At 46.0% G+C, this 27,918-nt stretch overlaps 1 protein-coding gene across 2 annotated transcripts in view; it reads right to left on the reverse strand.

The window, feature by feature from the left end:
• Positions 1-5,609: 5,609 nt before the first annotated feature.
• PINX1 (PIN2 (TERF1) interacting telomerase inhibitor 1) overlaps positions 5,610-27,918 on the reverse strand; it is a 1,062,731-nt gene continuing 1,040,422 nt past the window's right edge. For both annotated transcript variants that reach the window (XM_069605727.1, XM_069605725.1), the window contains one exon: positions 5,610-8,370. In XM_069605727.1, the coding sequence (XP_069461828.1) occupies positions 7,420-8,370 (951 nt within the window). In that variant the 3' untranslated portion in view covers positions 5,610-7,419. The remainder of the gene's footprint in view (positions 8,371-27,918) is intronic.

Genomic DNA, 27,918 nt, shown 5'->3' on the forward strand with positions numbered 1-27,918 from the left:
CCGACACCACTTTCGGAAGAAAGGAAGGACAAACTAAGGACAACCCTGTCCTTATGAAATACAGTGAAGGGTGGCTTAACTGAAAGTGCCTGCAACTCACTCACTCTGCGAGCGGAATTAACCGCAACTAAAAATACAGTTTTAAGGGTTAACAGTATCAAAGGACAAGAATGTAAAGGCTCAAATGGAGCACCCATTAGGAATTTTATAACAAGGTTCAAATCCCACCCAGGCACCTGGAAAGGTGACGGCGGAAACACATTAGTGAGCCCCTTGAGAAAACTGAGAAATTAAAGGAATCTTGAAATAAGAACACTCCTCAGACGAGCGCTTAAATATGGACAGCGCCGCCAGGTAACCTTTAATGGTACCCCTTGTGGGCTAACGAAAGCAAAAAAGACAAAACCACAGGAATGTCACATGAAAAAGGATCCACATTCTTAACCCTGCACCAGTCGCAGAACTTTCTCCAATGGCAACCGTACAGGGACTTTGTTGCCAGCCGTCTGGCCGAAAGCAACACCTCCATCACGTCTTCAGGGTGGTCCCAATCCTTATACCTCAACCTTTCAGAAGCCAAGCGTGAAGGTTGAGGGATCTGACCTCTGGATGGAGAACCTGACCCCCCCCTCCCGTGAGAGCAGATCGTCTCGGTAGGGAAGACGACGTGGAGGGCAGATGGACAAGTCAAGAAGGTCCGGGTAACACATCCTCCGGGCCCATGCCAGAGCAATGAGGATCATCCGGGAACCGAACCTCCGTAACCTCCGCAGCACTTGCGGGAGGAAACGCATACAGCAGTGGGAAGGACCACTCCACCACGAACGCATCCTCTTGGAGGAAATTCCCGTGAGCAGAACCTTTCGCACTTCCGGTTGACACTGGAGGCGAAGAGATCCACTTGAGGGGTCCCCCAAAGGGCCAAGATCTCCAGGAGAATCTCCTGGGCCAGCTCCCACTCATGAGAGATTGTGCTCTGTCTGCTCAGAGCGTCCGCTGTCTCATTTTGGTGTCCAGCCAGATGAACTGCGAGATCGAAACTTCCTGCTGGATGGCCCAGAACCAGAGCTGCATCGCCTCCCTGCACAGAGGAAGTGACCCTGCCCACCCCTTTTTGTTAAGGTAGTGCATGGCCACTGTGTTGTCCGTCAGAATCAGGACATTCTTCCCTCGCACAGTCGGCAGAAAAGCCTTCAGGGCAAGCCTGACGGCCCTCAGTTCCAACAGATTGATGTGGAGTCTGCACTCCGACGGAGACCAACGACCGATGACTGTCAACTCGTTGGCATGAGCTCCCCATCCCATGAGGGATGTGTCTGTCACGATTGTCACCTCCGGCCAGGGCAGCCAAAATGGAGCCCCCCTCATCAGATTGCCTTTGACGGCCCACCACAGAAGGTCCTGGGCGACCGAGGGCGGCACTTGAACGGGGTCCGACATCCTGCCAGAGGACTGTGACCACTGCATCTTGAGAGCCCATTGCAGAGATCTCATCCGCAACCTGGCCTGTGGCACCAGAAGAATGCCGGATGCCATGAGGCCAAGCAACCTCAAGAACTCGAACGCCAGGTGACTTGTGCACCATCTACTGAATGTGATGAGCCGCCCTCACCTGGGGAGGGAAACACTGCCCCCCAGGGATGCGTCGAGCACTGCTCTGATGCACTGGAGCCGCTGAGTTGGCTTCAAGTGGGACTTCCTGGGAGAAGCCCAGCTTGTGAAGGGAGTGGCAGGTGACGGACAGATGATCCAGGACTTGCTCGGGAGAGCGCGCCCTGATCAACCAATCGTCCAGGTAGGGGTAGACGTGAATCCCCCCTTTCCTGAGATACGCTGCCACCACCATGAGTTTGGTGAAGACCCACGGGCGGAGGTCAATCCGAACGGCAGGACCCGAAACTGAAAGTGCGAGTCGCCAACCGCGAACCTCAGGTACTTCTTGTGCTTGGGATGGATCGGCACATGAAAATAAGCGTCCTTGAGGTCGAGAGACACCAACCAGTCCTGAAGTTGAAGGGCCTGGAGGACTTGAGAAAGAGTAACGATCTTGAACTTGTCCTTCCTGAGGAGCTTGTTCAAAACGCGCAAATCCATGATGGGTCTCAATCCCCCCGTCTTTCTTCGAAATCAAAAAATAAGGGGAATACCATCCCTTGTTCCTCTCCGCTACAGGCACCAGTTCTATAGCGCCTTTCTCCAGCAGGGACTGTATTTCCTGCGCAAGGAGCGGATCCAGACTCTTCAAAGAGAGATTCCCTGGTGGATTGTCGTGAGGCCTCTGCAGGAAACGAAGACAGTATCTCTGGGCTATGATCTCCAAAACCCACACATCTGAAGTAATGGCATGCCACTCTACAAGATGCTGCGCCAGCCTTCCCCCAACCGGCGAACCATGGGACATGGCTTGATGACAGAGCTGAAGCGGCTGCGGCAGTGCCTGAGGGCAAAGAGGCAACTGCCCAAGCGGCTTTTGTACCTCGAGTACCCTGTTTTCCACCTCTGGTACTCCTATGGTGGCCCCTTTGACTTGCACCTCCTCTCGATTTACCAAAGGATGAGTAATATCGAAAGGAACCTTCCCTCCATTGCTGTCCCCTAGGACAAAAAGGCGGAGGTTGGTGAACTGCAGCGCTCAACAACTTTGCTGCAGCTTTAGAGGTCTGCAACATCTCAAGGCTCTCGTCAGCCTTGCTGCCAAAAAGATGTTCACCATCAAAGGGCATGTTGAGGAGCCGGGCTTGCACATCAGGATTTGCAACCATGCAAACCTGCGTATTACGGTGCTCGGCGCCATGGACCGGCTGACACAATCTGCCATGTCCAGACCCGACTGAATGGACTCACACATGGCATCCTTGCCATCCTGCACAATAGCAAGAAAACCATCCCGTTCCTCCCCTTCGGGAATATGTTCAGCCGCTAACAAAATACAGTTCCACAGAGTGTGCGTGAAACATGACAAGGCACACACGGAGTTGGCTGCCTGTAAAGTCATACCCCCTGAAGAAAACACTTTCTTCTCCCAGCCATCAAAACGCTTGTCGTCCCCATCAGTAGAGATGGTAGGGTACAACGCCTGCTTTGCTGGGGCCATAGCCGCCTGCACCACCAAACTCTCCTGAGTGAGGTGTGTGGTCAAGTAGCAGGGGTCGCTACTGGCTGGGTGGTATTTTCGCGGCAAAGACTTGCTCACTGCCGGGAGACTCTCCGGGGCAGTCCAAGCCGATGCCACCCTTCTTTGCAAAGCCATATGGAATGGCAGTACCGGGTCAGTTGGTGGACCTTGGTCGAGGATATCCGTCAGGTCATCCTGCAAAAAAATCCACTGGTGGCGCAGACCACCCCAAGTATTCCGTTACCCTCAACATAAGGCGACGGTATGAGGACTCGGCATGGGTGCCAAGCTCAGGCCTACAGAACTCCACCTCCGGAGGTGTCCAGACAACTGGCATTGTGCAATGACTGACGCAGGTCTTCAATCTGGCTATGACCAGACAAAATCTCGTCAGGTACCTTCCTCAGACCCTTCATCCACCTCAGAAATATAATCCAGAGGCTGGAATGAGGGCACAGAAAAAGGGACAAAGACATTTTTAGCCTTGGCCAGAGCCTTTCTAGGGGGTTCCACCGTGCCACGGGGTATCTCCGACAAAGCAGCCTCGAAAGGCGAGGATGGAATCGGCATCGACATTGAGAGTGGCACAGACGGCTTCGACACAGTCCTCGAGGGCGGAGTCCCGAACGTGCCCTTCGACATCCTGGACGCCAATGGCGTTGACGGCTTCTTCAGAGGCGGAGCCTCGAGAGAGTCCCTCGACGACCTCGGCGCCGATGTCTTCTTCGAAGACCTCACAGGCTCCGACGGTCATGAGGGCGTCGAGGAACGGGACCTGGAACGGGCATATCTAGAGCGACCATCCTTGTCCCACTGGGACCTCAAAAGTGCCCGGTGATCGCGACGACCGCTCGATCCCCAAGGCATGCGAGTGACGTCTCTAGCATGGTCACTGCTGACGCCTTTCATCTGCGTGTACGGAACGGAGCCCTGCGACTGCAAAAAATCGCCATCATCTCCTGCCGAAATTAATCCCATTCTGCAGGAGCGGAATGCTTGTTGGGACAAGCAACCTGCCGACGGGCGGAGTCCTCGGACGAGGAAGGCGACCAATGACGGCGCTTCCGTGAGTGCCTCAAAGAGGCAGAGGCATGGCGGGACCTACTCCTGGACCGAGACCCTCAGGACTTACGCCGACAATGCGGAGAGTCGCCCCTCGAATCGTCAGTCGAAAGACCAGTGGATCTCGATTTCCGGGGCTTGGCCACCTTACCTACAGAAAGCTTCTTCTTACGCTCCTGCAAGGCCTTCGATGTAAGCGACTGGCAGTCTACACAGTCATCCGTGTCGTGGTCCTCACCGAGGCACCAGGGGCAGGCATTGTGCGAGTCCGTCAACGACACCTTGGACCCGCAGTCCTGGCACTTCTTAAAACCCGGCCGTGGGGTGGAAGAAGATGAAGACATCATGGTAAATCTTCACAATGAACAGGTTCGAAGAACTGAAAGAACAGAACTTAGAAGAACCGAGGGGCGCTGAGATCTCCGAAGCGAACACATTCGCAGAAAAAAACAGAACTGAGGCTACGGGCGTCGTGCGTCCTACTTATTACATCCGGTGACGTCGGCTCGACAGAGGCCTTCGAGGACGGCGGATTAACGTCATCGACGCAGGACGGAGAACATTTTCCGAAGCAGCACAGCTGTGGCGATTACCGTCATAGATATGGAATACGTCGGAGGACCAAATCCCCTCGAAAGACAGTTTGGTATCCGCTCTCCATCCTGCAGAAAGTCAAGCCCTTACTCACTCCGGATAGCTTTAGATCCACCGTTCAAGCACTGGTCCTAACCCACCTGAATGCGGAAATGCACTCCTCTTAGGCCTCCCGCGTTCCTCCCTTGTGCCCCTGAGAAGTGACCTACACGCAGCCGCACGCCTCATCAAGGGTTTACGCAGATAGGACATCACACCAGCCCTCATCAACCTTCACTGGCTCCCACTGCACGCACAAATCACCTTCAAGTCTTGCTGCATCATCTAGAAGACAGTCGCCCTCAAGTCACCCAGCTATCGCGCAGAGAAACTCAGCATCTCCAGCAGACAGCGCACCACCAGAAGGCAGGACATGTGCAGACTTGAAATCCGCTGCTGCAAAAAGGAAAGGACCAGAAAACAAGCCTTCTCTGCCTATGCCACAAGACTATGGAACCTCCTGCCCGTCAACATCATGCTCACCCCCACACTCCAACAATTCAGAAAAGAACTCAATACCCAGCTCTTCAAGGAATCTCTCCACTATCAACACCTAGGCCATCACATCACCCCTCGCTCCACCTGGCTCGCTAGATGGTGCCGTCCCTCTCCTCCCCAGTACAGCTGTACCCATCCTTTTGTGCCTCACTGTATGCTACCCACGCTGTACATCTGTATTGTTGTATACCTCTGTAAAGCACGTTTGCTTCTCTAAACTAGGTCTGCGCTCACTAAATACCCAACAGTAATGATAAAAATACTGACACACAGTGCTTAAAAATCGAGTGCTGAAGGCCCACACGATTAAGAAATTTTTATTACACCAGTAACGAGTTTACAGCTTCAATTAAGTCATTAACTCACAGAAGACTGCTTTGAAAAAAGCACTAGCAGGTACTTAAGTGCAAAGTTGGATGATAAAGTTTGTTTAAAGCGAGCTGAAAGAGTTCCCATGAGGCAGTGTTTGGAGGGCATGGATGGGCAGGAAATGGCCATAGGGATTAGCATGGCCATGAGCAGTTAATGGGGGAGGGAGGGCAAATAACCAATCACCACCTTCAAGCTTTGTGTCCCTCTTCATATTCCATTTCTCCCCATCTGTACTCTAATGCAATAGTGTCAGCCCGAATTAAAAAGAGATGCAGTGTTGAGGCGAATGGGAGGTGTCTAGGGGTGGGAGGGGGCTGAATATGTGTGTGTGTGTGTGAGAGTGAGATCTTTCTTTTTTCATTTTGAGACTTCTTTTTTCCATCTCATTGGACACCGTTGCTGTCATTGCCTGAGGCACATTCTCCAGGGGTTACAATGTGAATATGTAGGAAAATAAAGGATTGCTACACATTTAAAAATGCCTGCCAAGACTGGTTTAGCTCTTATGCAAGGTTAGTAAGAACCTCGAGGGGTCTTGTACATATCCATCAGGTGTTATTATAGACATGCCCTTTAAGAATGTTTTAGTGGCAGGTTTTTGTGGGTCTATACATATATATTTAAATGACAAATATGAACCATGTCTGATAAAGCCAGTGCCTTCACGTGAACTGTAATCTAGCAAGCAACCGAAATAAATGAGAGAGGGGCTCGGTGTACATTAAAGCTCATCCTCTTGAGAGCCCCAACACATTCTGCAGTCATGTATGTGGGGTTGGGGAGAGAGGCAGAGGAAAGAAGCACCAGAGGCCAAGCATGTCCAATCTTTATGAAGCGTTACTTTATCATTATGAACACAGGGACATTCTCACACGGTCCAGATCAGCCAGCGTCATTGTATGAACCCTCAGTCAGGACCAACAGATTATACTTACACTGGGAAATACTAACAGCAAATACTACATTGCGAATTCCAATGGAAATGTTAAAATATATAAATGTTCCAAATTGTTTAGAAAATACATGTACTTTGAAGACTGCTCTGAATATAAAAGCAGCTCACTAATACCAAGGCTCCCAATGCGCAATTTGATAGTAAAATGGGGTTCAAATACTGGAATATAATGATGGGCACACATTGTGCTTCCAGGCCAAATGAAATGGTAATATGGAACCACGAAGCGGAATGTTCCGAAACTTCAAGTAAAGGCGAATTCCCAGTAGCAGCTCGTCCCCAAGAAGAAACGCATATAAAACCCAACCAGAATGGGACTGTACCCACAGGCACACACTGTTGCTGGGGCTGCCAGTCACAACTTGGGTCCCAGGAGCTCTGTGCAGTTGAGTGGTCGGATGCCTCAGCCTCTTGTCCCCTTTGGGGAAAAGTGAAAATCCAGCCTAATGTACAGAGTCTTTCAGGTTCAATGAGGGGGTTCTTTTTTATTCAGGTGTCACACATGGTAACCCCCAACACCCAATCTGGCTGCTGCAGACAAACAATACAATGCTGTGAACTGTCTCACCACAACATGGACTGAGATTTGGGGTGGTTAGAAGGGGTGGCAAATAGGGACTGTGGGACGGGAGGAAAGGGGGAGGGCGGCTGGCCCCCGAGAAAAAAAACTGCTATAGCAAAATGCATGGATTGTACCAGGCAGACGGACAGATGGGGGTGATCCAGCCATTACTTCTCCTAGCGAGTGGTTTACAATCCAGGACACTAGATGCATTTGGCCCCCTCAGTTGTGAGATATCTTCTCTTTCTTCTTCTTCTTTCGCTCTTTTCGGGTTTCTTCCGGAGTCATTTCCTCACATGGCATAGATTCCGAGCCCCCCTCAACCTCGGTGTCTATTTTCCTCCGCTTGTCTTTGCGTTTCTTTTTCTTCCTTTCTTTAAGTTCCTCCTCATTGTCCTCTTGCTGCTTCTCACTGTCCCCCAGCTCTTCAGTTTTATGGTATTTGGCCACTGGTTCTCCAACGAAATTCGAAATGTCCTCCATGTTCTTTTTTCGTTTTTTTTTCATTGCAGATTTTGAGGGAGGGTCTGTTTTTGTGGCACCGTTGGATTCATTTTTGGCCACCGGTTTTTCAATGAAATTCGAAATGTCCTCCATGTTCTTTTTTCGTTTTTTTTTCATTGCAGATTTTGAGGGACGCTGTATTTCTTTGTCACTGTTGGATTCATTTTTGGCCATCGGTTCTTCAATGACATTCGAAATGTCCTCCATGTGCTTTTTTCGTTTTTTTTTCATTGCAGATTTTGAGGGACGTTGTGTTTCTGTGTCACTGTTGGATTCATTTTTGGCCATCGGTTCTTCAATGACATTCGAAATGTCCTCCATGTTCTTTTTTCGTTTTTTTTTCATTGCAGATTTTGAGGGAGGCTGTGTTTCTGCTGCACTGTTGGATTCATTTTTGGCTACCGGTTCGTCAATGAATTCCGAAATGTCCTCCATTTTCTTTTTTCGTTTCTTTTCCTTTGCAGTTTTTTCGGAAGGTTGTACTTCATCCTCCACTGGTTGGGTCTCTTCTTTGGTCTGGAATTTCTTCAGCTGTGCCATACGCTTGGCAAAGTATTCTGCCACAGAAAGCGTGCTTGTCACCGTGTTCCCAGACACATCAGGGTCTTGGTCACTGGGTGGACTGCCATTTTGTACGTCTTTCTCTTCCTGTGAGTCGGGACTTGGCTCCTGAGGAAGAAAATATAGACATTTTTAGTAGGGTTGCAAAACTAAGTCTTTCACAAGCGTCATCTTTTAGAGAGCACACACTAAGCTTAAATTAACCATCAGAACATTTTACATTTTTGCAAACATTTATTTTAGAGTGACGACTGGCTTCCTTGCTGGAAAAGGTCTTCCATTAATCACTGAAACGGAATGTCCAACCCACCAACCTTTTCAGCAGGAATGGATGATTGATATTCTCATATAGTGGTTTGCTTTTTTAAGTGATCTTCTAGCCACCATTCAGAGTGAGGAATGGAGTGTTGTGGTATTAAAAGGGCCCCACAGCTTTTGTTTGATTTTGACATAAGGCATTTACTACAAGGGAGGGGTACCAATATAAATTGACAGACCTGCTATTACAACTTGTGTCAAAGTCTGTCTTTTGTGCGTTGGCACTTCCCCGTGAGTTTATCCCATGCTCTTGATTAAATACGAACAGGGAAAGGCCTTGTGTGGAGAACCGACACCACATCCATCACACCCGGGATGCAATATTGTAACTGGCGGCACTTTGGCCTTCTCAGCCCCAGCCCCTTCTGCAATATCTGAAAGCATCCCCTCTATTGCGGGCAGCACCCTACTGATTTTTACCTTACATGATTATTACCTATAACTATATAGACACTGAATTGTTGCATTTAGTAATTTAGATATGCGTCAGTGGTAACTACTCACAACACAGAGACAGACACTATAGGAACCCTAATCAGACAGTGCTTCAACGTGTTGTGCGGTACAGACTTGTCGCAGGCCGACATGTTCACTGAACGATCTTTCTAGTAGCAACATGAACTTATTTGCACCCAGGAGCCCCGAGGCCAATGTGACACAAATCCCACATTGCATTACAGAGAATGCACTGGATTTCGGGTCACAGAGTGATTCAGCATTTTTCAATAGCTGTGGTGCATTCCCCGTGAGCCGGCGTCGGCACGGACGGTGAAACACGTGCCAGGTGGAACACAAATACCTGAACTCTCGACATTCCATTCATGCTCCAGAGCATTTCCTACACTCATGAACTTTCACACTTCATGTCTCACGTGCATTCATCCATCTGCATTCCCTGTACTTTGCCAGTGACGCAACGCGTGCCTACTCCATCTGGAAGCAAGCACGTAGCATCCCCCTCATAGACCAAATCAGGAAAACACATGCGTGACCCAGGAAGGTGCTTAAGCGATACTTTAAGAGATTTCAGGGAGGTCATACCCTGATGTACAAAGTTACTGCCAAAAGCAGGTAGCAGGTAGCATTCCTAGGGTGTTTGACAGAAAGGTTACAGGCTCATCGAAGAGATTTCCCAAAAGAAAGAAGATTACAAAGAAATACATATTTATTTTCACCTTGGGAGATATTGCTTGGTTGATGAAGATTTAAGCACTTCGAAAACACAAAGGTAATGTAAACATGTGGGGAAAAGTAGCCAATGGTCGTCTTTGTGTCAGGCTAGCAAAAGTTCATAGTCACCCACAACAAGGCCCTAGGTAGCTTCCAGGCAGTGTAGGGGAAGACCTGGCCAATACTAGGAAGGATGGCTCCAGTCCTGGTTGCCAAGCGTGGCCTTGCAACGGTAGCTCCCGTATTGGCAAATTGGGGAGGCAGATCAATAATGAAGGCTGCGCGAGAACAGGCCAAAACTAATGCATGAAACCGAGTGGATAAGAATGAGGTGGCTCTGTCAAAAGCCTCCACCGCATGAGAAACACATCAACATGTGAGAATATAATGCAATGGATCACGTGCTCCATTAAGACTAACCATTTAACGGAAATAAAACAGTATGTCATCCACCCAGAAAAAGATCTTGGCCGATGCAAACTTTGATGAACCCCATAGTACCATTATGACCGTCTGAAAATCCGGCGATACAATGGCTGTAATCTAGTCAATGTAAGCGTTTTCTGATGTGAGAGCATTCAACATGAATTGGCAAGCTACACTGTTGAAGAAGTGGCTAGACCCCAGCATGGGTGTTACACACAAAGGCCATAACCACTAGGTTCTGTAAAAGTGGCACGAGTATGGACGCACATGAAAACAATGGATGTTTAATAGCGATTTTATGGTTAAAAAATAAAAGTAAATAAACCCCTGCAAAATCTGTTTATAAATGTACCGCAACATTTTTGAAATGTTGCAAAAAAGGTACCAAATATATTTATTACATTTGTGAAGCGCCCAAGACCTGGAGCCACCACGGCACTGGTACCAAAATACAAAAACAATGATCATATGATCGGAGTACCAGGTAGACAAATTGTAGTTAGTTATTTATTTAATATACCATCATCCACATGGATTTGTATATATGACAAAACAGAACAAACAGTACATTACATATGTGCATAATATTAATATAAGTTACCCATTACATTTCATATCAGTTAATTGATGTAAAAATTACATCAGCGTATGCAGGGGGATGTTTTCTAAAATAGAACTCATTGAAAGGAAATGTATAAAATCACACAAGTAATACAGTCATAATGAGGAAGTCTGTATCAAGCTAATATTTAAAAAATGTCCACTGCTTTCCAATAATATAAAACCATATATAATATCAAATTGATGGCATCACCATTTCGAAACCTGGCCCAGAGACTGGTTATCCACGTTGGCATTATTGTTATATGCTTTCAAATAGCTAATGCCTAGGCGGTTCAGACTTTCACACCCTAGTAATCGGTGCTCAATGGTCTCCATTTCATTTGTGACACATGACCTACATCTACGGTCGCACCGTGACATTCCTACATGGGCACCTTGGGTCATCGGTGCCACACTGTGATTGACTGATTGATGTGATTGCCTAAGGTATTGTTTACTAATTGCACTTTTGGGATATGCCATGATGTACAATGGTTTACTTTTCCGATTCAGTATGTATCGGCAAAAATCAGGGCTTTGGTCCCAGAGAATAGGTTGGTACAATTCTGTTCGTGACTTACTCAAGTACACTGTACCATTCGGGGATGGGCCACAACAGCCTTCTTGCCATTTCAAGCATAGATTCAGCATGATGCCAAAGGTGCCCATTTTTTGGAAACTATCTATTGAGCAGAAAACATCAGCAAAACAGCCCATTATGGTTTCCGGGTCGGATTTCAGCAGTCTATCGCATAATAAAATAGTTCACTGTTACGTCTAATACTATTCCTGCTAAATCGAATTCTAGATGTATGTATTCGATTTGAAGTGACGGTAGAAGGCACAGAAGTTGCCGCAATATAACAGCCTCATATCGCAGGAGCAAATGCCCCAGCTTTCCTCCCCATACTTCAACCCCATAGAGCATTATTGATCGTACCTTGGTGTGGTACAATAGCAGCACCGTTTCGATTGACATTCCACTCTAGTTACGATGAAGTTCTGAATGGTTCCTATTGCTGTGTTGCATTTTATTTTAGTTGCAGACCAATGGGTGTCCCATTTTAGATTGTTCTGCACACTTATGCCTAAGTACTTATAGCAAGTAACATTCTCTAATCCCCTGTGTTTAGGTAGCAGGTGGGTTTGCACTGATCAGCTGTTGGAGAAAAGATTATGGTTTTGCTTTTTACTATATTTATACGTAGTCCGTTTTTTTCAGAGAACTTACCCAGGGCATTTATCAGATCTTGCAGCCCATGGGGAGTGTGGTCCAGTAAGACCAGGTCGTCAGTATATGCTATCCAACTAGTGGTTAGACGACCTAGCTTTACTGGACATAAGGAAGGGCGGTCAAACGCAAGACCAAGGTCAGAGATATAGAGGTTGAAGAGTGTCGCAGCAACCAAGCATCCCTGCTTTACGCCCTGACTGGTTGGGAAAGCAGCCGTTAGCCTTCCCTTTGCATCAAGCCTTATTTTTACTGATGCTTCAGTGCAAAGTAAGATCAGCATTTTGAGAAGGCCCAGTGGGATGCTCCAAGATAGGAGTTTCTTCCATAGTTGTCATCTTATGACCGTGTCAAATGCGGCGGAGAAATCTATAAATGCAGCGTATACTTTTAAATTCCGTCTGGTCCATGCGTATTCTATTGAAGATACCATTATTAGAAGAGTATGGATGGTGTTTGATTTTTTTATTAATCCCATTTGGTTTGGTGGGAGAATCTGTTTGCGTCAATCCAGTCGTTGAGTTCTGTTAACAGTACTTTCGTGAATATTTTTGAAGGAACATCAAGCATCGCTAGTAGGCGGTAATTGCCCGGTAAATTCCAGGAACCCTTTTTGTGTATTGGCAGGATATGCTCTCTCTCTCCACGGAGGAGGAAGTATGCCAGTTGTTCCAATCGTAGCGAATATCCAGTGTAGGCATACTGCCCATTTGTCAGGTTCATCTTGTATAATTGCATTGCAGATGCCATCAGGCCCTGCTGCTCTTGATTTGTTTAGGTGCCTGATAATAGTGAAAATTTCCTGACTCGATGCTATACATTTCCATTTACCTTCTGGTAGTAGCAAGGGATTGCCTTCAAACTCATCTAACCCCAGCGTCTTTTTAATATAGGTTTTCCACTCAGCTTCGTTAACCGCAATGGAAGATAGCCCTCGAGGAGAGGAGTTTCGAAGGACAGCCCAGAATCGTATTAGGGTCGCTAACAGGTCTATCTCTTTCCATTTGTTAAGGTTTACCTTGGCTTTGTGCTCCTTTAGCCATTTACGACGCTTCTGCTTCACGCTCTTAATGTGATGGCTTACTTCACTAGAGGAAATGGGACATTTGGCATGGCTAAGTAGTTCCCGTATATTTTTCCGTAGTTCGCGTTTTGCACTAGCAATTTCGGGATCATGGGTCATATTTTTGCCTATTAGCCTGTTTGTGCGTTCTGCTATGTTTCGAAAGGTGCAATGACCTGCTACAGATTCTCTAATGCGGAAAGTCATTTCGGAGAAAGCCATGATAGTTGTTTCACCATCTCCACGTTGTTGGGTTGCATGACTGTCATTGAACTCAGAGACAAAGAATCTTGACACCATGATCGCCTTTTCTATCTTGGTGTCATTCCAGCGAATTCGGTTGCCTTCGTCGTTTATCCTAATGTCACCATTGGTAGCTTTAATTGGTTTCAGCTGGTGATTCGTTGTTCGTTCCAGCAACAAGTGTAAGTGGTCACTTTCATCTCAAATGGTTATTGCCATTTGAGATGAATGATTTCCAGATGATCATGATTCACCACTAACTTGTGTGTGGGATACATGTGCATCGCATGGACAAAAACCATTTAGTCGTGTGATCGCATATTCGTCAAATAGTGCCATCCATTACTTTCCTCTGCGGTAGGCAGCATTCTTTAGGGTTTCTGTGTAAGACCCAGAACTCAACATGTGTGATGTCCCTAAGAGTTTGATGTATGCATTAAAATCGCCTACTATTATTAGTGGTGCCACTAGATTATATAGCCGTATTAAAACATCTCACTGCCGCCACATTCTCTTTCGTTGCAATATTGTTGGGAGGATCACATATTTATTAATACAAGGCTTCTGGTGCCTGATTCAAAACTGCTGCTAATATATTTACGGCCGACCAGGTAATTTCTTCCATTGTCCAAGGCGAGTCAGCAGTAATGATCAAACCTTTTGGCCGGCCCTTCAGCCCTTTAATCGCTGCTTTGGTGATGGTTGTGCGGCCGTCAAATACAACAGCGTCACGCAGCCAAGTCTTGTGCAATGCTATGATCGAGAAAGTTTTTAGATAAGTAATGGGTCCCTCATCACTGAAGAAGTGCGTGTGGTCTCGTGTGTTCCAGGACATCACTATCTCAATGTCATAGTGACACTGTGAGAAATGGGATTTAAAGATCGCAGTGAGCCATTGCCAATATCCCGGTGTCATCTTCCTCCTGTCCTTTAGTACTGTTCGGGGGTTGTGTGCCTATGGCTTTGGTCACTTGCTTTGTCAAGATCATCTACATATTTGTTGTTGGTATTGTCGCTTGTGTGTTTGGATGCAATTTGCATTTCCTGCAACATTGCTGTTGGTAGCTCAGTGAGTCTGGAGGACTGTGGGCTACTGCCCCACTGATAAATGTGGGTTTAGGTTCTTGCACCTCATGGGGTTTACATTTTGTGGTATTGATCCTATCAACAGACACACTCGGTTTTGCTTCGGGTATCATGGTAATTGAACTCTGATAGCCCATCTTCTCAATGTTGTCCCCGTAGGATAGGGCATACTCTAGCAACAAATTATCTTTAAAGCGGAATTTTGATACATTTATTGCACTGTTGTCCACTTGGTCGACGAGCAGTATGTCCTCAGTGCTGATCACACGAAGGGGAGGAAAAGTGTGAAATAGCCCAAGTATCACTGACCGGTTGAGGGGCGGGGGGGACAGGACCTTTAGCACCTATTTACTTCAATTGGAGGGCTTTAAACTTGGTTATGTCTGAAGGTGGTTTGTTTGTTTTACTTCTGGTATTGCGCACCAGACCCAGGGGTAAACAGGCGCATTTTATATGACAATTTAAAGCTTAGTTATAGAAACACATGGCAAATAAAGAAAACAAGAAATATACACAAAATATACAAAAAGGCAAGATTATTGATTCACGCATTTACAGTCCTAATCAGACAGGCAGTAACAGCTAGGAAGTAGGTGTGTGCAAGAATGCAAAAGGTAGAGGGACGTGCAGGATAGGTCCAGGCAATTGGTGGTCTATTATTTGTCTGCATCTTTGATCCACCTTGTGAGGTTATGTCGGAAAATGAGGTATGGTTGATCTGTCCGCAGGGTGGATGGTAGGGAGTTCCAAAGTGGAGCTGCTTTCACCTGAAAGCTACAGCCACCGACTCTGGACAGTTTAAATCTAGGTGTAGATATGTTGTTAGAGTAGGCGGATCTGGCGAGTCTTGTGGGTTTTATTTTCATGAATCTCGCAGAAAGGTACCGTGGTGCGGCATTGTTTAGACATTTGTAAACAAGTGAGGCTACTTTTAGCTGGATTTTCTCCTGAGTAGAAAGCCAGTTATTGGCTGTTCTAAGTTCGGTGATGTGGGCTCGCCTGGGAATACCTAGTGCTGCTCTAAGCGCATTGTTCTGCAAGATTTGAATTCTTTTGATAACTTCCTTATTGGCCCCAATGTAGAGCGAGTTGCAGTAGTCCAACTTCTATAATACGAGTGCTCTCGCAAGTGTGATGCAGCCGTTGTTCGATAGGAAGGGTTTGCCTGCTCTTATCAATTTACAGGTGTAGGCGGTGGCAGAAGCCATCGCGTGGACCTGTTTGTTGAAAGAGAGGGTGGAGTCCAGGTAGAAACCCAGAGTTTTTACCACGTGAGCGGTTGTGATTTGGTTATCAATGTTAAAAGAGGAGTAGTTGGGGCCCAGTTTTTTTTAGGGTAGAGGGTGTGCCAAGGATAATGATTTCAGTTTTGTCATCATTCAGGTATAGTGAGTGGCCATCCATGCCTGGATGATGATACACTCTGTTCACCAAGGCCAAATCCTTGTCGTAATCACCAGTAAGTGGTAGGAGAATCTGAGTATCATCTGCATAGTTAGTGTAGGTGATACTAAGAAGGTCCAGATGGTAGATTCTGTTTACTGTTTGTTGCAAATGGTGTGATTACGCCAGGTTTTCCAGGCCCCAACAATGTTGATATATTCTGTTGGATTATTTTCGAATCACACCGCTTTGCTACATTTCCTGTATTAGCCAATTTTTTTCGGAGGGCTCAAGGATGTCACACCATTTTGTTGGCAAGTACAGTTAGGTTTAATTAGTGGCCGATTATCAGGGGTGTTTGGTGTTAAACTATCAAGCGCCTACATTTTTTGAACTGCATTTGTCGTTGTAGGGGTGTCGAGAACTGTCTGATGGATTTGTGGTCGTTTGGCGTACATTATGGCTTGAGATACTACTTTCTTTTTTCTCTTCGTCACTTGAATCTTATGTGCTAGATGATTTGGTCTATTGCTCTTAGAAATTCCATCATGACCCATGGTAGTGGCTGTAAATGACAGTGAGCTTACATTTGGCGTTGCAAGTTGTGACATGCTAAATGGATCAGTATTAGTCACTTGATCTTGGATGTGTCTCCTGCCTCGATTGATGCTTTTATCTAGCAGTAATGATTGCAGGTTTAACTTATTTTTGCTTTGATCAATTAGTGTGATTAGTAGACGTTCGAAGGCTTGGAACATTTCTGCGGATGACATACTACACAAACTCGCTAGACTGTCCGTTCGTGGAGTGGGGGAGCTTGTTGGCTGGCAAGACTCTGGTGGAGCGGAAAGACTGACCGGCAATTTGCAGAATCATCAGCAAACTTAAGGGTACCTATGATAGGTGGAATTGGGTCAGCTGACATGCGTCTATGGCATCACCTGTTACATCTATGGGAACAGTTCCTTCATCAATGTGATGATCGGGACTGTATTCCATTTTACACTGCGTTAACGCCTCATTGTTTAATTGACCATCCGGTTGGTTCATGGCTGGCAATGAAATGTCCAATACTCGGCCTAGGAATACAATGTCTGTTTCGCTAGTGGATATATTAAGATCGAGGGGGGACGCAATAGGAGGTAGTGAAATGTGCTCAATGTCTACTAGAGCATGGAATTGGGCACTCGATACTTGATTCACCAGTTAATGCCAGTGTGGTGGGAAGGCATATGCTGGGTACATTATTAATTGGCACGGCACTGATCTTTTCCGGTGAAATACTTACAGTGCTTACAGGTACCCGTTTTAACAAATCCTTCACTAATACACTGTCTTGCGCTGGCAGCACTAGAGTATTCACTAATTTTGTGCCTAGGCAGCTTAATGTGCTCTGCAGTTCGTGAGTCACTTCTTGAGCGGCAATAGCTGCTTCCTCTGCGCTAGGTTTTAAGACTTTCTGGTAGTAGTTAGTCATCTTCCGTGTGGAAACTTGGTTTACTGATGGAGATATTATGTTGGGCAGGCAGACCAGTCTACTGCGCTTCTTTGGTTTAGGCGCCTATCCTGCTGGCTCCTGTTTATGTTCACCAGCAATCTGGGTCGGGTTTGCCAAAGCGTCCATTACAGCAATGGCTATAATAGCCGAGCACCAAAACGCAAAGTGTCGGTTTTATCTTATTGGGTGCGTTGTTTAGCAGTGTTAGAAAAAGGGTCAACCGCACAGTGGCTGGTAGTGGCACTATTTAAAACACCCTTGTGGATGCCGCACGTACTCCTGGCCAAGGAAGTATGCGGTGTAAATGCAGCAGAGCAAAGTGAGAAGCAATATAAAACAGTGTAAAACAGTATAAAAACAACTCATTTTCTAAATAGTTTAATCCGTATTCCGCTTTCCAATTCCCTAGACAGTATGGACATGTGACCACTATGGGCCGCACGCGGTGGCGGGCACGCAGTTTAACGGACTCATTACTACAGGTGTGTGGCCGTTACGGCGTAACAACCACCTTAATAGGTGCGTTAAGGACGTGTTATGCTAAATGCATCTGCATTTGTTTAACCTTGCACATATACAAAAGCTGTACAGAAGCAGAAAGCACATGCCACAGAAAAGTTACAAACATATGTCACACATAAAACCATACGCTGAAGCTGATCCAAGTATCTAAAATGCTATGCTATTAGCATAAAAACTAAACAAACCAACCTTATAATCAAATGATTGGGGAGGGCAGTAATGCTAATGCTGTTTTATGGCCATGAACCACCGAGCAAACGAACAGCAAACAGCGTACGGCTTGGTATGCGACTTTGCATGCGCGCGTGCTATGCACGTGGCCTCTCAATGATATTGCCTTCTGGGTAGCGGGGGAGTGGCAGTCTATGGCAAAAGAGAAAATGCGCATGTAAACAGCTATGTGAATGGAGATAAGGAAAACGCACAGTTAGCTAGAGTTCGTACCAAAAAGAGGGAGTGGCAGCCAAAATAATCCTTTTGGAAGTGAAGGTCGAACGTGGCTCATAGCTCTCAGTGCTCCACAGCGAACAGCATACGACTTGTCATGCGACTTCGCGCCATTATGACCGTCTGGAAATCCGGCGATACAATGGCTGTAATCTAGTCAATGTAAGCGTTTTCTGACGTGAGAGCATTCAACATGAATTTGCAAGCTACACTGTTGAAGAAGTGGCTAGACCCCAGCATGGGTGTTACACACAAGGCCATAACCAAAAAAGCTTTCATTTGCAAACGCCCACTAGGGTCTGTAAAAGTGTCCACGATGGACGTTTAATAATTAGACCATCTGGCTAATAGCGATTTTCTGTTAAAAAAAAAAAAGAAAACCCCTGCAAAATCTGTTTATAAATGTACCGCAACATTTTTGAAATGCTGCAAAAAAGGTACCAAATATATTTATTACATTTGTGAAGCGCCCAAGACCTGGAGCCATCACGGCACTGGTACCAAAATACAAAAACATTGATGACATGATGGTAGCACCAGGTAGACAAATGTAAGATATGACAGTCAGATCATTGTGCAAAAGGAATCAATCATACTTGTTGAAAAGCCAGGTATTTAAAATGTTTTCTGAAGGTTATGTAGGAAGGTTCGTCTTTGATGAATGGTGGGAGTGAGTTCCAGAGATTGGGGGCAGGGACTACAAAGCTGGACCCTCCAGCTCGTTTTTGTTGAACCTGGGGGTAAGTAAGGAGAGGGAGGAAGACGAGGATAAAGGGTGTTACGGAGAATTCTCTTATAAGGCTAATTTCCCAAACCCAGTGAGTCCCCCAACAGCTTTGCTGGATTTTTGGGGTTTGTTTTTTTCTCCTGCTAAGAGTGAGACTCTTTTCCTCCCACTCTTAGGCATGATTTGAGTGTCTTTGACTCTTTGTGTGCTTATGGGCTGTGGGGTTTTCTTTCTACTCCATAGGGTATCACCTTTTTTGTATGTGTGTGTTACACAGCACCCTCAGTGCAGTAACACAGGGGTGTCATAGTGACCCCCAAACAGACTTCATACCCTGGGACTGAATACTGTCTCCCAGGGCATGTAAAGTCACCATTGACTTTACTAGTCCTAAATTGTGAACAGAACCAGTACAAACCATCATATTGTGGAAGTACTGGAAGGGGTTAATTATATTGCCCCATGGTCTGATCTCAAGGGGGCACTTTCCGGTCCTCCCTTGTCGAGTTTCTGGCTGGTGGCAGTGGTTACCACGCGAAATATTCCACCGGAATATTCTCTATGGGATTTTCCCATCGAATTTAAACGCACCACTTTTTGGTGCAATGTTAAAGATACTGTTGGTTTATTTATTTAATATTAAATCCCCGGTTGGGTCTTTTTGCCAGAACTCTTTTCTAAAATGGCATTTGTGTCCGTCTCTGTAACTCTGACCAAGGTCGAGCCCTTTGTTCCACTATTTTGGCGGGCTTCTCCACAGAAGCCCTCCAAATGGTGCCACTCTGTCTGGGTTCCACAGGAGAGGTGGAGGGGGGGGAATTAGCACCCTTGACTGCGCTGCCACGGCAACCTAAGTCGCACTCTACTCTGATTGTCCCAGTGGTGACCCGCCCGGCTCACCACTTAGCATGTGTGATTGACAGCTATGCTGATGAATGGGGGTTTTTCTGCATAAAAGCAGGGCCTTTGGGACTGGAACTTCAGAAGTCGCCACAGGACCTAAGAATCCAAAGAGGGAAGAAGCTGAGCCATCTGCAACGACGACACCACTTTCCCGACGACAAGAGAAGATCTTCTGCTGGACGAGTCTTCTTCCTCTGAGCTGGTGAGACCAATCAGTTTGCCCTTTTCGCCTTCCAAAGACGTCTCTTGGTCGAATCGCCCGTGCCAAGCACCCCGGCGGCCGGATAGCCAAGCCTCACTTTTTGACCACGAATAAAAGGAACGCTCCTTTTATTGACGTACTCTGCAGCTGGTTTCATCCCTGTGCAGTTCAACGGCTCCACGTTTCCTCCTCGACGAGATCCTCTCTTCCCCTGGTCGAAACAACGAACTACAACCGCTGCCAGGAACAACTGTCACCGCTGGAGCTTCCTCTCTGTTTAAGGTACTGTGTCCTGCCTGGCCTCCCTTTCTTCGGTTTGCCCAAGGTGACCCTTAAATCCTTGGCTTACCAACTGGGTTGGCCCCAGACCTTCTAACTTTACCTTCTTGAATCACCCCAACCTCTTTTGAACATTCTGCAAAGACTTTTAGTGCATTTTAAACCGTGTGATCCTGGGCACATTTCGCTTTGCTCCCTTTTAAGTGGGCCTGGCCTATGAACTTTGGCTCTACAGTCTATACTGCCTTTATTCCCTTGCTGAGAACTAAAAGTGTTGGGACCTGTTTTATTTCTATGTTCTGCCTTTTTCTCTCCCTTTAACTGAACTATTGGAGTGCCATCAGGTTATGCGCTCACATCTGTAACAAATCGTGGTGTTTTAATTCTGACTTGTCTAATAGTTATTAAGGGAGGCGTGTATGGTTTACTTGACTGTGTTTTAACTTGCTTTTTATTTAGAGTGCTAGTATATTACCTAAAGTGTGTTTTAAATAATGATATACTTTTTATACAAAGCTTTGTTCAGTGTTTGTTTGCTCTACTGTGTTTTTAGCCCTATTGTGTATACTCTATATACTGCCCTACTCTTCTTGAGAGAAGTCTGACTGCTCAGCCACAGCTATCAGGTACATCTGGGTGGTGCAGACTGCTACCAATTGGGTTTACTGCTTAGTCCTGTAGTCTTAATCTTTTTGCAGTGTTCCCCAAGGGAACTGCACAGGATTCTGCCTAACAGGCGAGCAGCAGCCTTTCTTCTGAGGAGGGTCTTAAGGTAGGCTAGAGCAACCCTGTGTGTGCATCGGTGGGCGATGGTAAAGATTTGAAATTCAATACAAGCTTTGATAGGGAGCCCGTGGGCATCTAGTATTGCTTGTGAGATGTGATCAGGTCATTTTAAACCACAGGCAGCTATGGGGGCATTGATTTGAAGCAGTTGTCGTTTTGATAAATTCTTCATCGAGGTGCCTTTAAGTAGAACGTTGCAGTAAGCCAGCTTGCTGCCTATGATGGCTCTGGTGAGTGTAGGCAGTTTGTTGATGACAGGAATTTTCTGCTCAGGTGAACAAGTTGGTAATGTAGGCCAAGGAGGAGGAAATAGAATTGATATGCTTGTGTATGTTACGTTCAGCATCTAGGTATGCTTCGAATACCAGGTTAGGTCTGCCATCAATGGTGAGGGAGGCGTAAACGGAGTCAAGGCTGTGAGGGAAGCCGACGATGAATATCTCAGTTTTATCGTCTTTGAGGCAGAGATGATTTTCCATCCCATTCTGTATGATGCTGTATACCTGAATAATGGCAGAGTCTTGAGAGTTATTCCCTGTGAGGTTCAGGAGAATCGAGTGTTGTTGGCAAAATTGGTACACGCAATGCCTTGATTGTCTAAATAATAAAACAGGGGTTTGGTGTAGATGTTGTAGCTGCATGAGCCTTGGGGGACACCAAAGGGAACACGGATGGGGTCGGCGGCCTCAGTGTCGATAAAGACTCTAGATGAGCGGTTGCTCAGGAAAGACTTTATCCAAATGGTTGCCTCTGGGGTGAAGTGAAATTTTGTTCTGAGATGCTCACACAGGATGTCGTGGTCGAAGGCGGCTGAGAGGCCGAGGAGGAGAGCAATGTTGCTGGAGTCACGGATGTTGTAGAGTTGAATTTTGAGGTTTAGGAGGGCTGTTTCTGTAATGTGGCTTGGTCTGAAGCCGGATTGGTGGTCGCCAAGCAGATTGTGATATTCATGGTAGAATTGGATTTGAGTGTACTCCGTGGGATCCATTATTTTGAGTAGGAAAGGGACTGACGTAATGGGGTTATAGTTGGTCGGGAGGGTAGGGTCAAGCAATAGTTTTTTTTTTATAAGTGGGGTATCCCAGGACTCTTTGATATTAATAGGAACGATACCAGAGGCGAAAGAGGAATTACCTCAGCAATGGTGGGAGAGAATGTTTGTGCACCGAGTTTTATAATATGTGCTGAGAGGGTTTTCGAGATTTGATAGTTTTGTGGAAGTCAGTTGTGGTGGTGGGAGGGGGGTTGGAGACAAAGTGGCGTACTGGAAATAGGTGTGCACCTTTTGGCAATGTTTGGTCTCTCAGCTTGTGAACTTTGTCAGAGTGCTGATTGGATGGTGGTGCACTAGCCCTTATTTGTGGGCAAGTCTTTGTTACTTAACTGTATTAACAGATTCACATACTTGACTGGGAAACCTCAGTAATTTAAATAATAAAACATAATATAAAACATCTTCGTTTAGGACCATAGAGTACAATAAGAACCTGTGTAGCCCTTCACTTGTGGAGCCCCTCCACCTCTTTTGGTCCTTTTAGGCCCCCACCCAAAGACGTGGCAGGGCTTAGGCTCCACCCCAGTCAGCCATCTTTAGATTTTGAACCGTGAAGGCTAATAACTGATGACTGACTGGAGAGGGAGCAGCCTCTCCCCAGGGGAGGAGGACGGGCACATGTGAATCTATGAAAGATACCAATGCTGGAGAAATACAGATACAGGTAAGTAATCCAGCCTTGGATCTTTTATAGTGTAGAGGAGGAGCCAAGTGCCTTACCTGACGTCCCGCCCCCATTCTGCCTAGAAGTTGGAAACCAGAAATTGCGACATACACAACGCCAATAAAGGTCCCTATACTGCGAAGAGTCCTTGTAACAAGGTATCCATTGAGAAAACCCTATATGATGTACCTGCAGACAAAAATGGCAGTCTTTTAAAGGAGGTTCCGGTAGAAGTGTAAAGACGAATGAAAGAAGACTGGTGACTTCCCATGAAGCAGAAATGACGCACCAAGAAGAGATGCCAATGAAGAGAGTATATAGACCTCATAGAATCTGATGGCGAAGTAAAGAATTGAGCAACATTTCATGTGCAGAAATGAAGACTGCACATGCGGAAAGCACTGAAGAAAATGCAAAGCCGTTTTATAGTTGTACAGATGCGGAAACGCAAGTAGACTAAGTCATCATAAGGCTAGCTATACATAGTGAATAGACTGCAGGTTGTGTCAGCAATATATAGAAGTGTGTATAGAAACTGGATGTTCCACAAAGTATTTTAGCAATGAACAGAAAGGCTGGAAATGTGGCACAGTAGAAGAAAACAGCTGACATCGAGGCAAAATTCGAGAAAAAGTTGTCTGGCCCAGTGTCAAGGGTTGAGACAGCCAAGAAATTGGTTATCTATTCAAGAAGATACAATGAACTTGAGAAGCGAGACGAGCTCCTGTTGAGGTGTAATGGAAAAACACTAGAAGTACCAGGTTTTATTAATTTAATAGTGTTAAATGGGAAGAAGGAGCTCAAAACACAGTCTCCTGTCACATGGTCAAGATGAAAATAGACTTTGGGCCAGCTACACCGAGACCTGAAGATAAGACCATGCTCACACTCCCTTCTATTCTCAGGCACAGTGATTCTTGCAAGGCTGAGTTAAAAAACTAATTTGAATGGCAGACAGTAGGAGTGATGATGGGTTAATTGGTTGGGGAGGCATGGTCAAGTCCAACCCTCCAGCACCTTGGGTACCAGCTTGAGTGCTGCTAGCGAATGGAATATTCCAGAAGGGTACACGCGTGCCAACCAATTGTAGAGGGCCACGTAGTAAAGAGCCCTATAGTTTGAAAGCCAATGAAATGTTTATTTCATGGCAGCGAAGATGACTTGCACTTGGGTTGGGCATAGCTGTCCACCTGACCGTAGAGATCCAATCACAATCTTGTCACCCATAGAAAGTATACCTAGATGTTCCCCATAAGCCTATCACAACCCCAAGTAGGTTTTCTTATTTTGCCACGTAGAATGAAGTCATATATGACACATTTTTGCTATAAAATAAATTTTTTATGAAATGTGTTGAAACTTGCTGTGGGACGTCCGTTGACTCCCGTTGTACTCCCTGTTTTGGACAATTGCAATTAAAAACAGTTATGTTTTGCCAACTTCCTGAGTCGATCTGATTATTGGTGCAAGAGTAAGATCTGCATCCCCATCCATCCCAGATAGCGCTACCCTGCTTAAAGGGCATGCAGGTTCAATAGATTCATATGCTTGAATAGAATACCAAGCAGTCAACTACTATCTAGCATGTCTGAAAGCCAGAAGGTTGCACCTGTATGACGCTATATATATTAAGTGAATAAGTGCTGAAGCACTGCTTGTCCGACCGCTGATTTTCTTCTGCGGTCTTCTTCCAAGCAGTAATGCCGGGCAAACGTGTGGAGGGTGCTCCAGGTGGCTGCCCGGCAGATAGCGTTCCACGCAGGAGTGTATTCGGAGGACGTTGAGGCCGCTCTCACTCTGGTGGAGTGCGCCGTGGGCTTGGCCGGCAGAGGGTTATTTCTGATTTCATGACAGTGAGTAATGCAACTGGAGACCAAACGTGCCAGACTTGGTTTTGATATGCATGGACCCTTGGTTCGTCCTGCAAAGGCGACAAAAAGTCTTGTAGAAGTCCTGAAATCTTTTGTTCTTTCAACGTAGAACTTAAGTGTTCTCGCCACAACTAGTGAATGTAGCATCCATTCCTCTGCGGTTATGTGGTTGCCAAAGAACGTGGGCAAAATTATTTTCACAAAAATTGATTCAGATGTGACCTTTGGAATTAATTTAGGGAGAGGTTGAAGAATGACCCTGTCCCTGCAAAAGTTTGTGAACGGTGGCTCGGTGGACATTGCTTGTAGCTTCACGATGCGCCTGGCTTAGGTGATAGCCACCAAGAAGGCTGTTTTCCACTATAAGAACTTTGTGTCACACATGTGAATAGGTTTATAGGGTGCTCTCATTAGTGTGGCTAAGACTGTGTTAAGATTCCAGGCAGGAGCAATTTTCCTTTGTTTGGGAAAGGAGCACATTAGCCCTCTTTAATGAAGGCTTTGACCACCGGGTGTGCTACTAGAGAGTGTTGATGAGGCCTGTGGTATAAGTGGAGATGGTTGAGAGATGGACCTTAATGGAAGAAATTGCCAAACCGCTCCTTGCTAGATGTGCCAGCTTCAAAACACCAGGATCTGAACCATTTCCATTTTTTTAGTATATGACCGTCTGGTGGACAGAGCCTTGGCAGCTCAGAGCATATCCCAGCATTCGGGATCTAGAACATGGTTGTGGAATTTTCGCTGCTGAGGAGCCAGACTCTGAGGGATAAGCTGGCTGGGTTGTGGTGAAGCCGTTCGCCCCTGTGCTGTGACAAGTGCAGGCGAGGCTGGAGGTGAAATGGCTTCTCCAGTGCCATTTGAAGGAGTGCAGGGTACCAAATCTGGCGTGACCACATCGGTGCTAGCAGTATCTGCAGGGTTGTTCATTTGTCCTGCGCAGCACCCACGGGATTAAAGTTGTTGGAAGGAATACGTAAGGAATTCCCCCTTCCATTGTATGGAGAACGCATCACCGAGGAAGTATCTCTCCGGGTACCTCGAAGCGAACTGATCCCATTTCTCGTTTACGTGGGTTGTAAATAGGTCTGTGGTGGATATGGTGGATCTACCCCCCCCCTGAGGAATAATTTTCCCAGGTCACGGTTGTTGGTTTTCCATTCGTGGGATTGAAGGAGTTGTCGGCTGAGTTTGTCTGCTAACACATTGTTCTTGCCAGGGAGATGTTCTGCCGTCATGTGTATCTTGTGGTGTAGTGCCCAGTTCCAGAGTTGAGCTTCCATCGAGAGGATGTTGGACCTGGTGCTGCTATGTTTGTTTGCGTAGTGCATTGACGTGGTGGTGTCTGTCTGTACTGTCACCATTTGTCCGGAAAGTACCAGTCGGAAGGACTTTAGCGCCCACCAAATGGCCCGGAGTTCCAGCACATTTATGTGCAGATGGGATTCTGCTGGCGACCACAACCCGCTGGCTTATAGATTGCCCACATGGGCTCCTCAGCCCGAGAGTGAAGCGTCCATTCTCAAGAGTAGAGTGGACGTGTGTAGTTGGCGAGCAAGAAGGAGGCCAGATTCCTGGAGATAAGGTAGGCACTGCTAGCCATCGGGGAGACTGGGGGAGGGTTGGACACCCTCCACATCAAAGACAATGGGCATTTCCATGTTCACCACCTAGATGTGCCCATTGTGGCAGATCACTCGAGAAGCAACAAATAGGAAATGCAGGGAAGGCCAAGAAACCAGCGATCAAGACGATCAAGTCAGAGAGGAAGAAAGGGTAGACTTCCCTATGGATCCAGTGTTGACAGAGGATTGTCATAGAAGCTGGGAGAAAGCGAGTTCGAGATACTGGGAAAGCCAACGACTTGTTAATAAAGACTTTGCACATGTTGGACTGTCCACCCGAGAAGGGAAATCTGGAAGTTTGTGAAGCTGTAGAGAAGCCATTTTGGACTTTTTAGTTTCCCTGCACCACATTGGAGGAGCCACTGCACTTATTCAGAAACCAGTATTGTACCTTATGGCTACCCAGTTTATTATTTTGCCCATCCACATCAAGCCTATGTTTGTATGTGTCTGGCCATTTGATCCCCACCCAAGACGCCACTGCCTGGTCTGTAAAAAGGTTGAATGTTTTTGATTCTTATCTATCCATGGCCTTGCCAGATGATGCATTTGTACAGGGCGCAATGTTGCGGCTATGCATTCTAAGCTTTACTGGATAGTCGCATTCTTCTCCCTGCTTGTACAATGGCTTCTTAAGCTTTTCTCATTGAAATGGGCAGTAGTCTTATTCGATTTTTTATTTTTCCTATGATATGATAGGTTATTTATAACGCGCTTAATGCCCAGAGGTTTCTAAGCGCGGACGCGGGGATCGAACCTGTGGTGCTCCATGTTGTCTTGTTTCCAAGGCGAGAACGTTCCCCCTGAGCTATACTCCCTAGACTATCAAAATGATATTCTCCTCTGGGGGTATGCCACTTGATAACAGATCAAAGTTGAATTGTAATTGTTAGTGAAACCTCACCCACTTAGAAAGACCCAGAATGGAGGATTGCAGAGTTACGCATAAAACTGATTATGGGAATTGTAAAAAGAATCATGGTTCTAACTTAATTGCTAGTCCCACCTGCATGTAGAGGATCCGATTACATGCAATTATAACTAATTAAATGATAACTAATGAAAATATAAATACAAAACAACTAATTCCAAAATAACTAATTTCTTTTACATTGATTTTTTTTTTCAAATCCCCCCTCCCCCAAAACCACTATTCCCCTCTCACAACCCCTTTTTCTAGTTTTTTTCAAAATTAGCTATTTTGGTATAAGTTGTTTTCTCATTCATTATTTTTTCACTAGTGGTTTTGTATTCAATATAATCACTGCATACCGAAGATCCATAGTAGGCAAAAGGTCATGGTGAATATAAGATAACTGGCTTTATCTGCTATTTCTTGTTAAATGCATAAGAAACCACGGCCGCTGCTTGCCACCATATCTCTGCATAGCAATATAAAATAGTTCATTCTCTGCAGACTTCATTGTTTTTATCTACACACATTTTGCAGACTCTACACCGAGTTGCACCACAGCAATGATTACAGTAACAATGGAATTAAGTTATTTCCTTCTTATAAATGAGAAATATACAATGAATGAATACCTAGTGAATA

Source organism: Ambystoma mexicanum, chromosome 4p (genome assembly GCF_040938575.1).
Source record: "Ambystoma mexicanum isolate Mex_15411 chromosome 4p, UKY_AmexF1_1, whole genome shotgun sequence".
Classification (NCBI taxonomy): Eukaryota; Metazoa; Chordata; class Amphibia; order Caudata; family Ambystomatidae; genus Ambystoma; species Ambystoma mexicanum.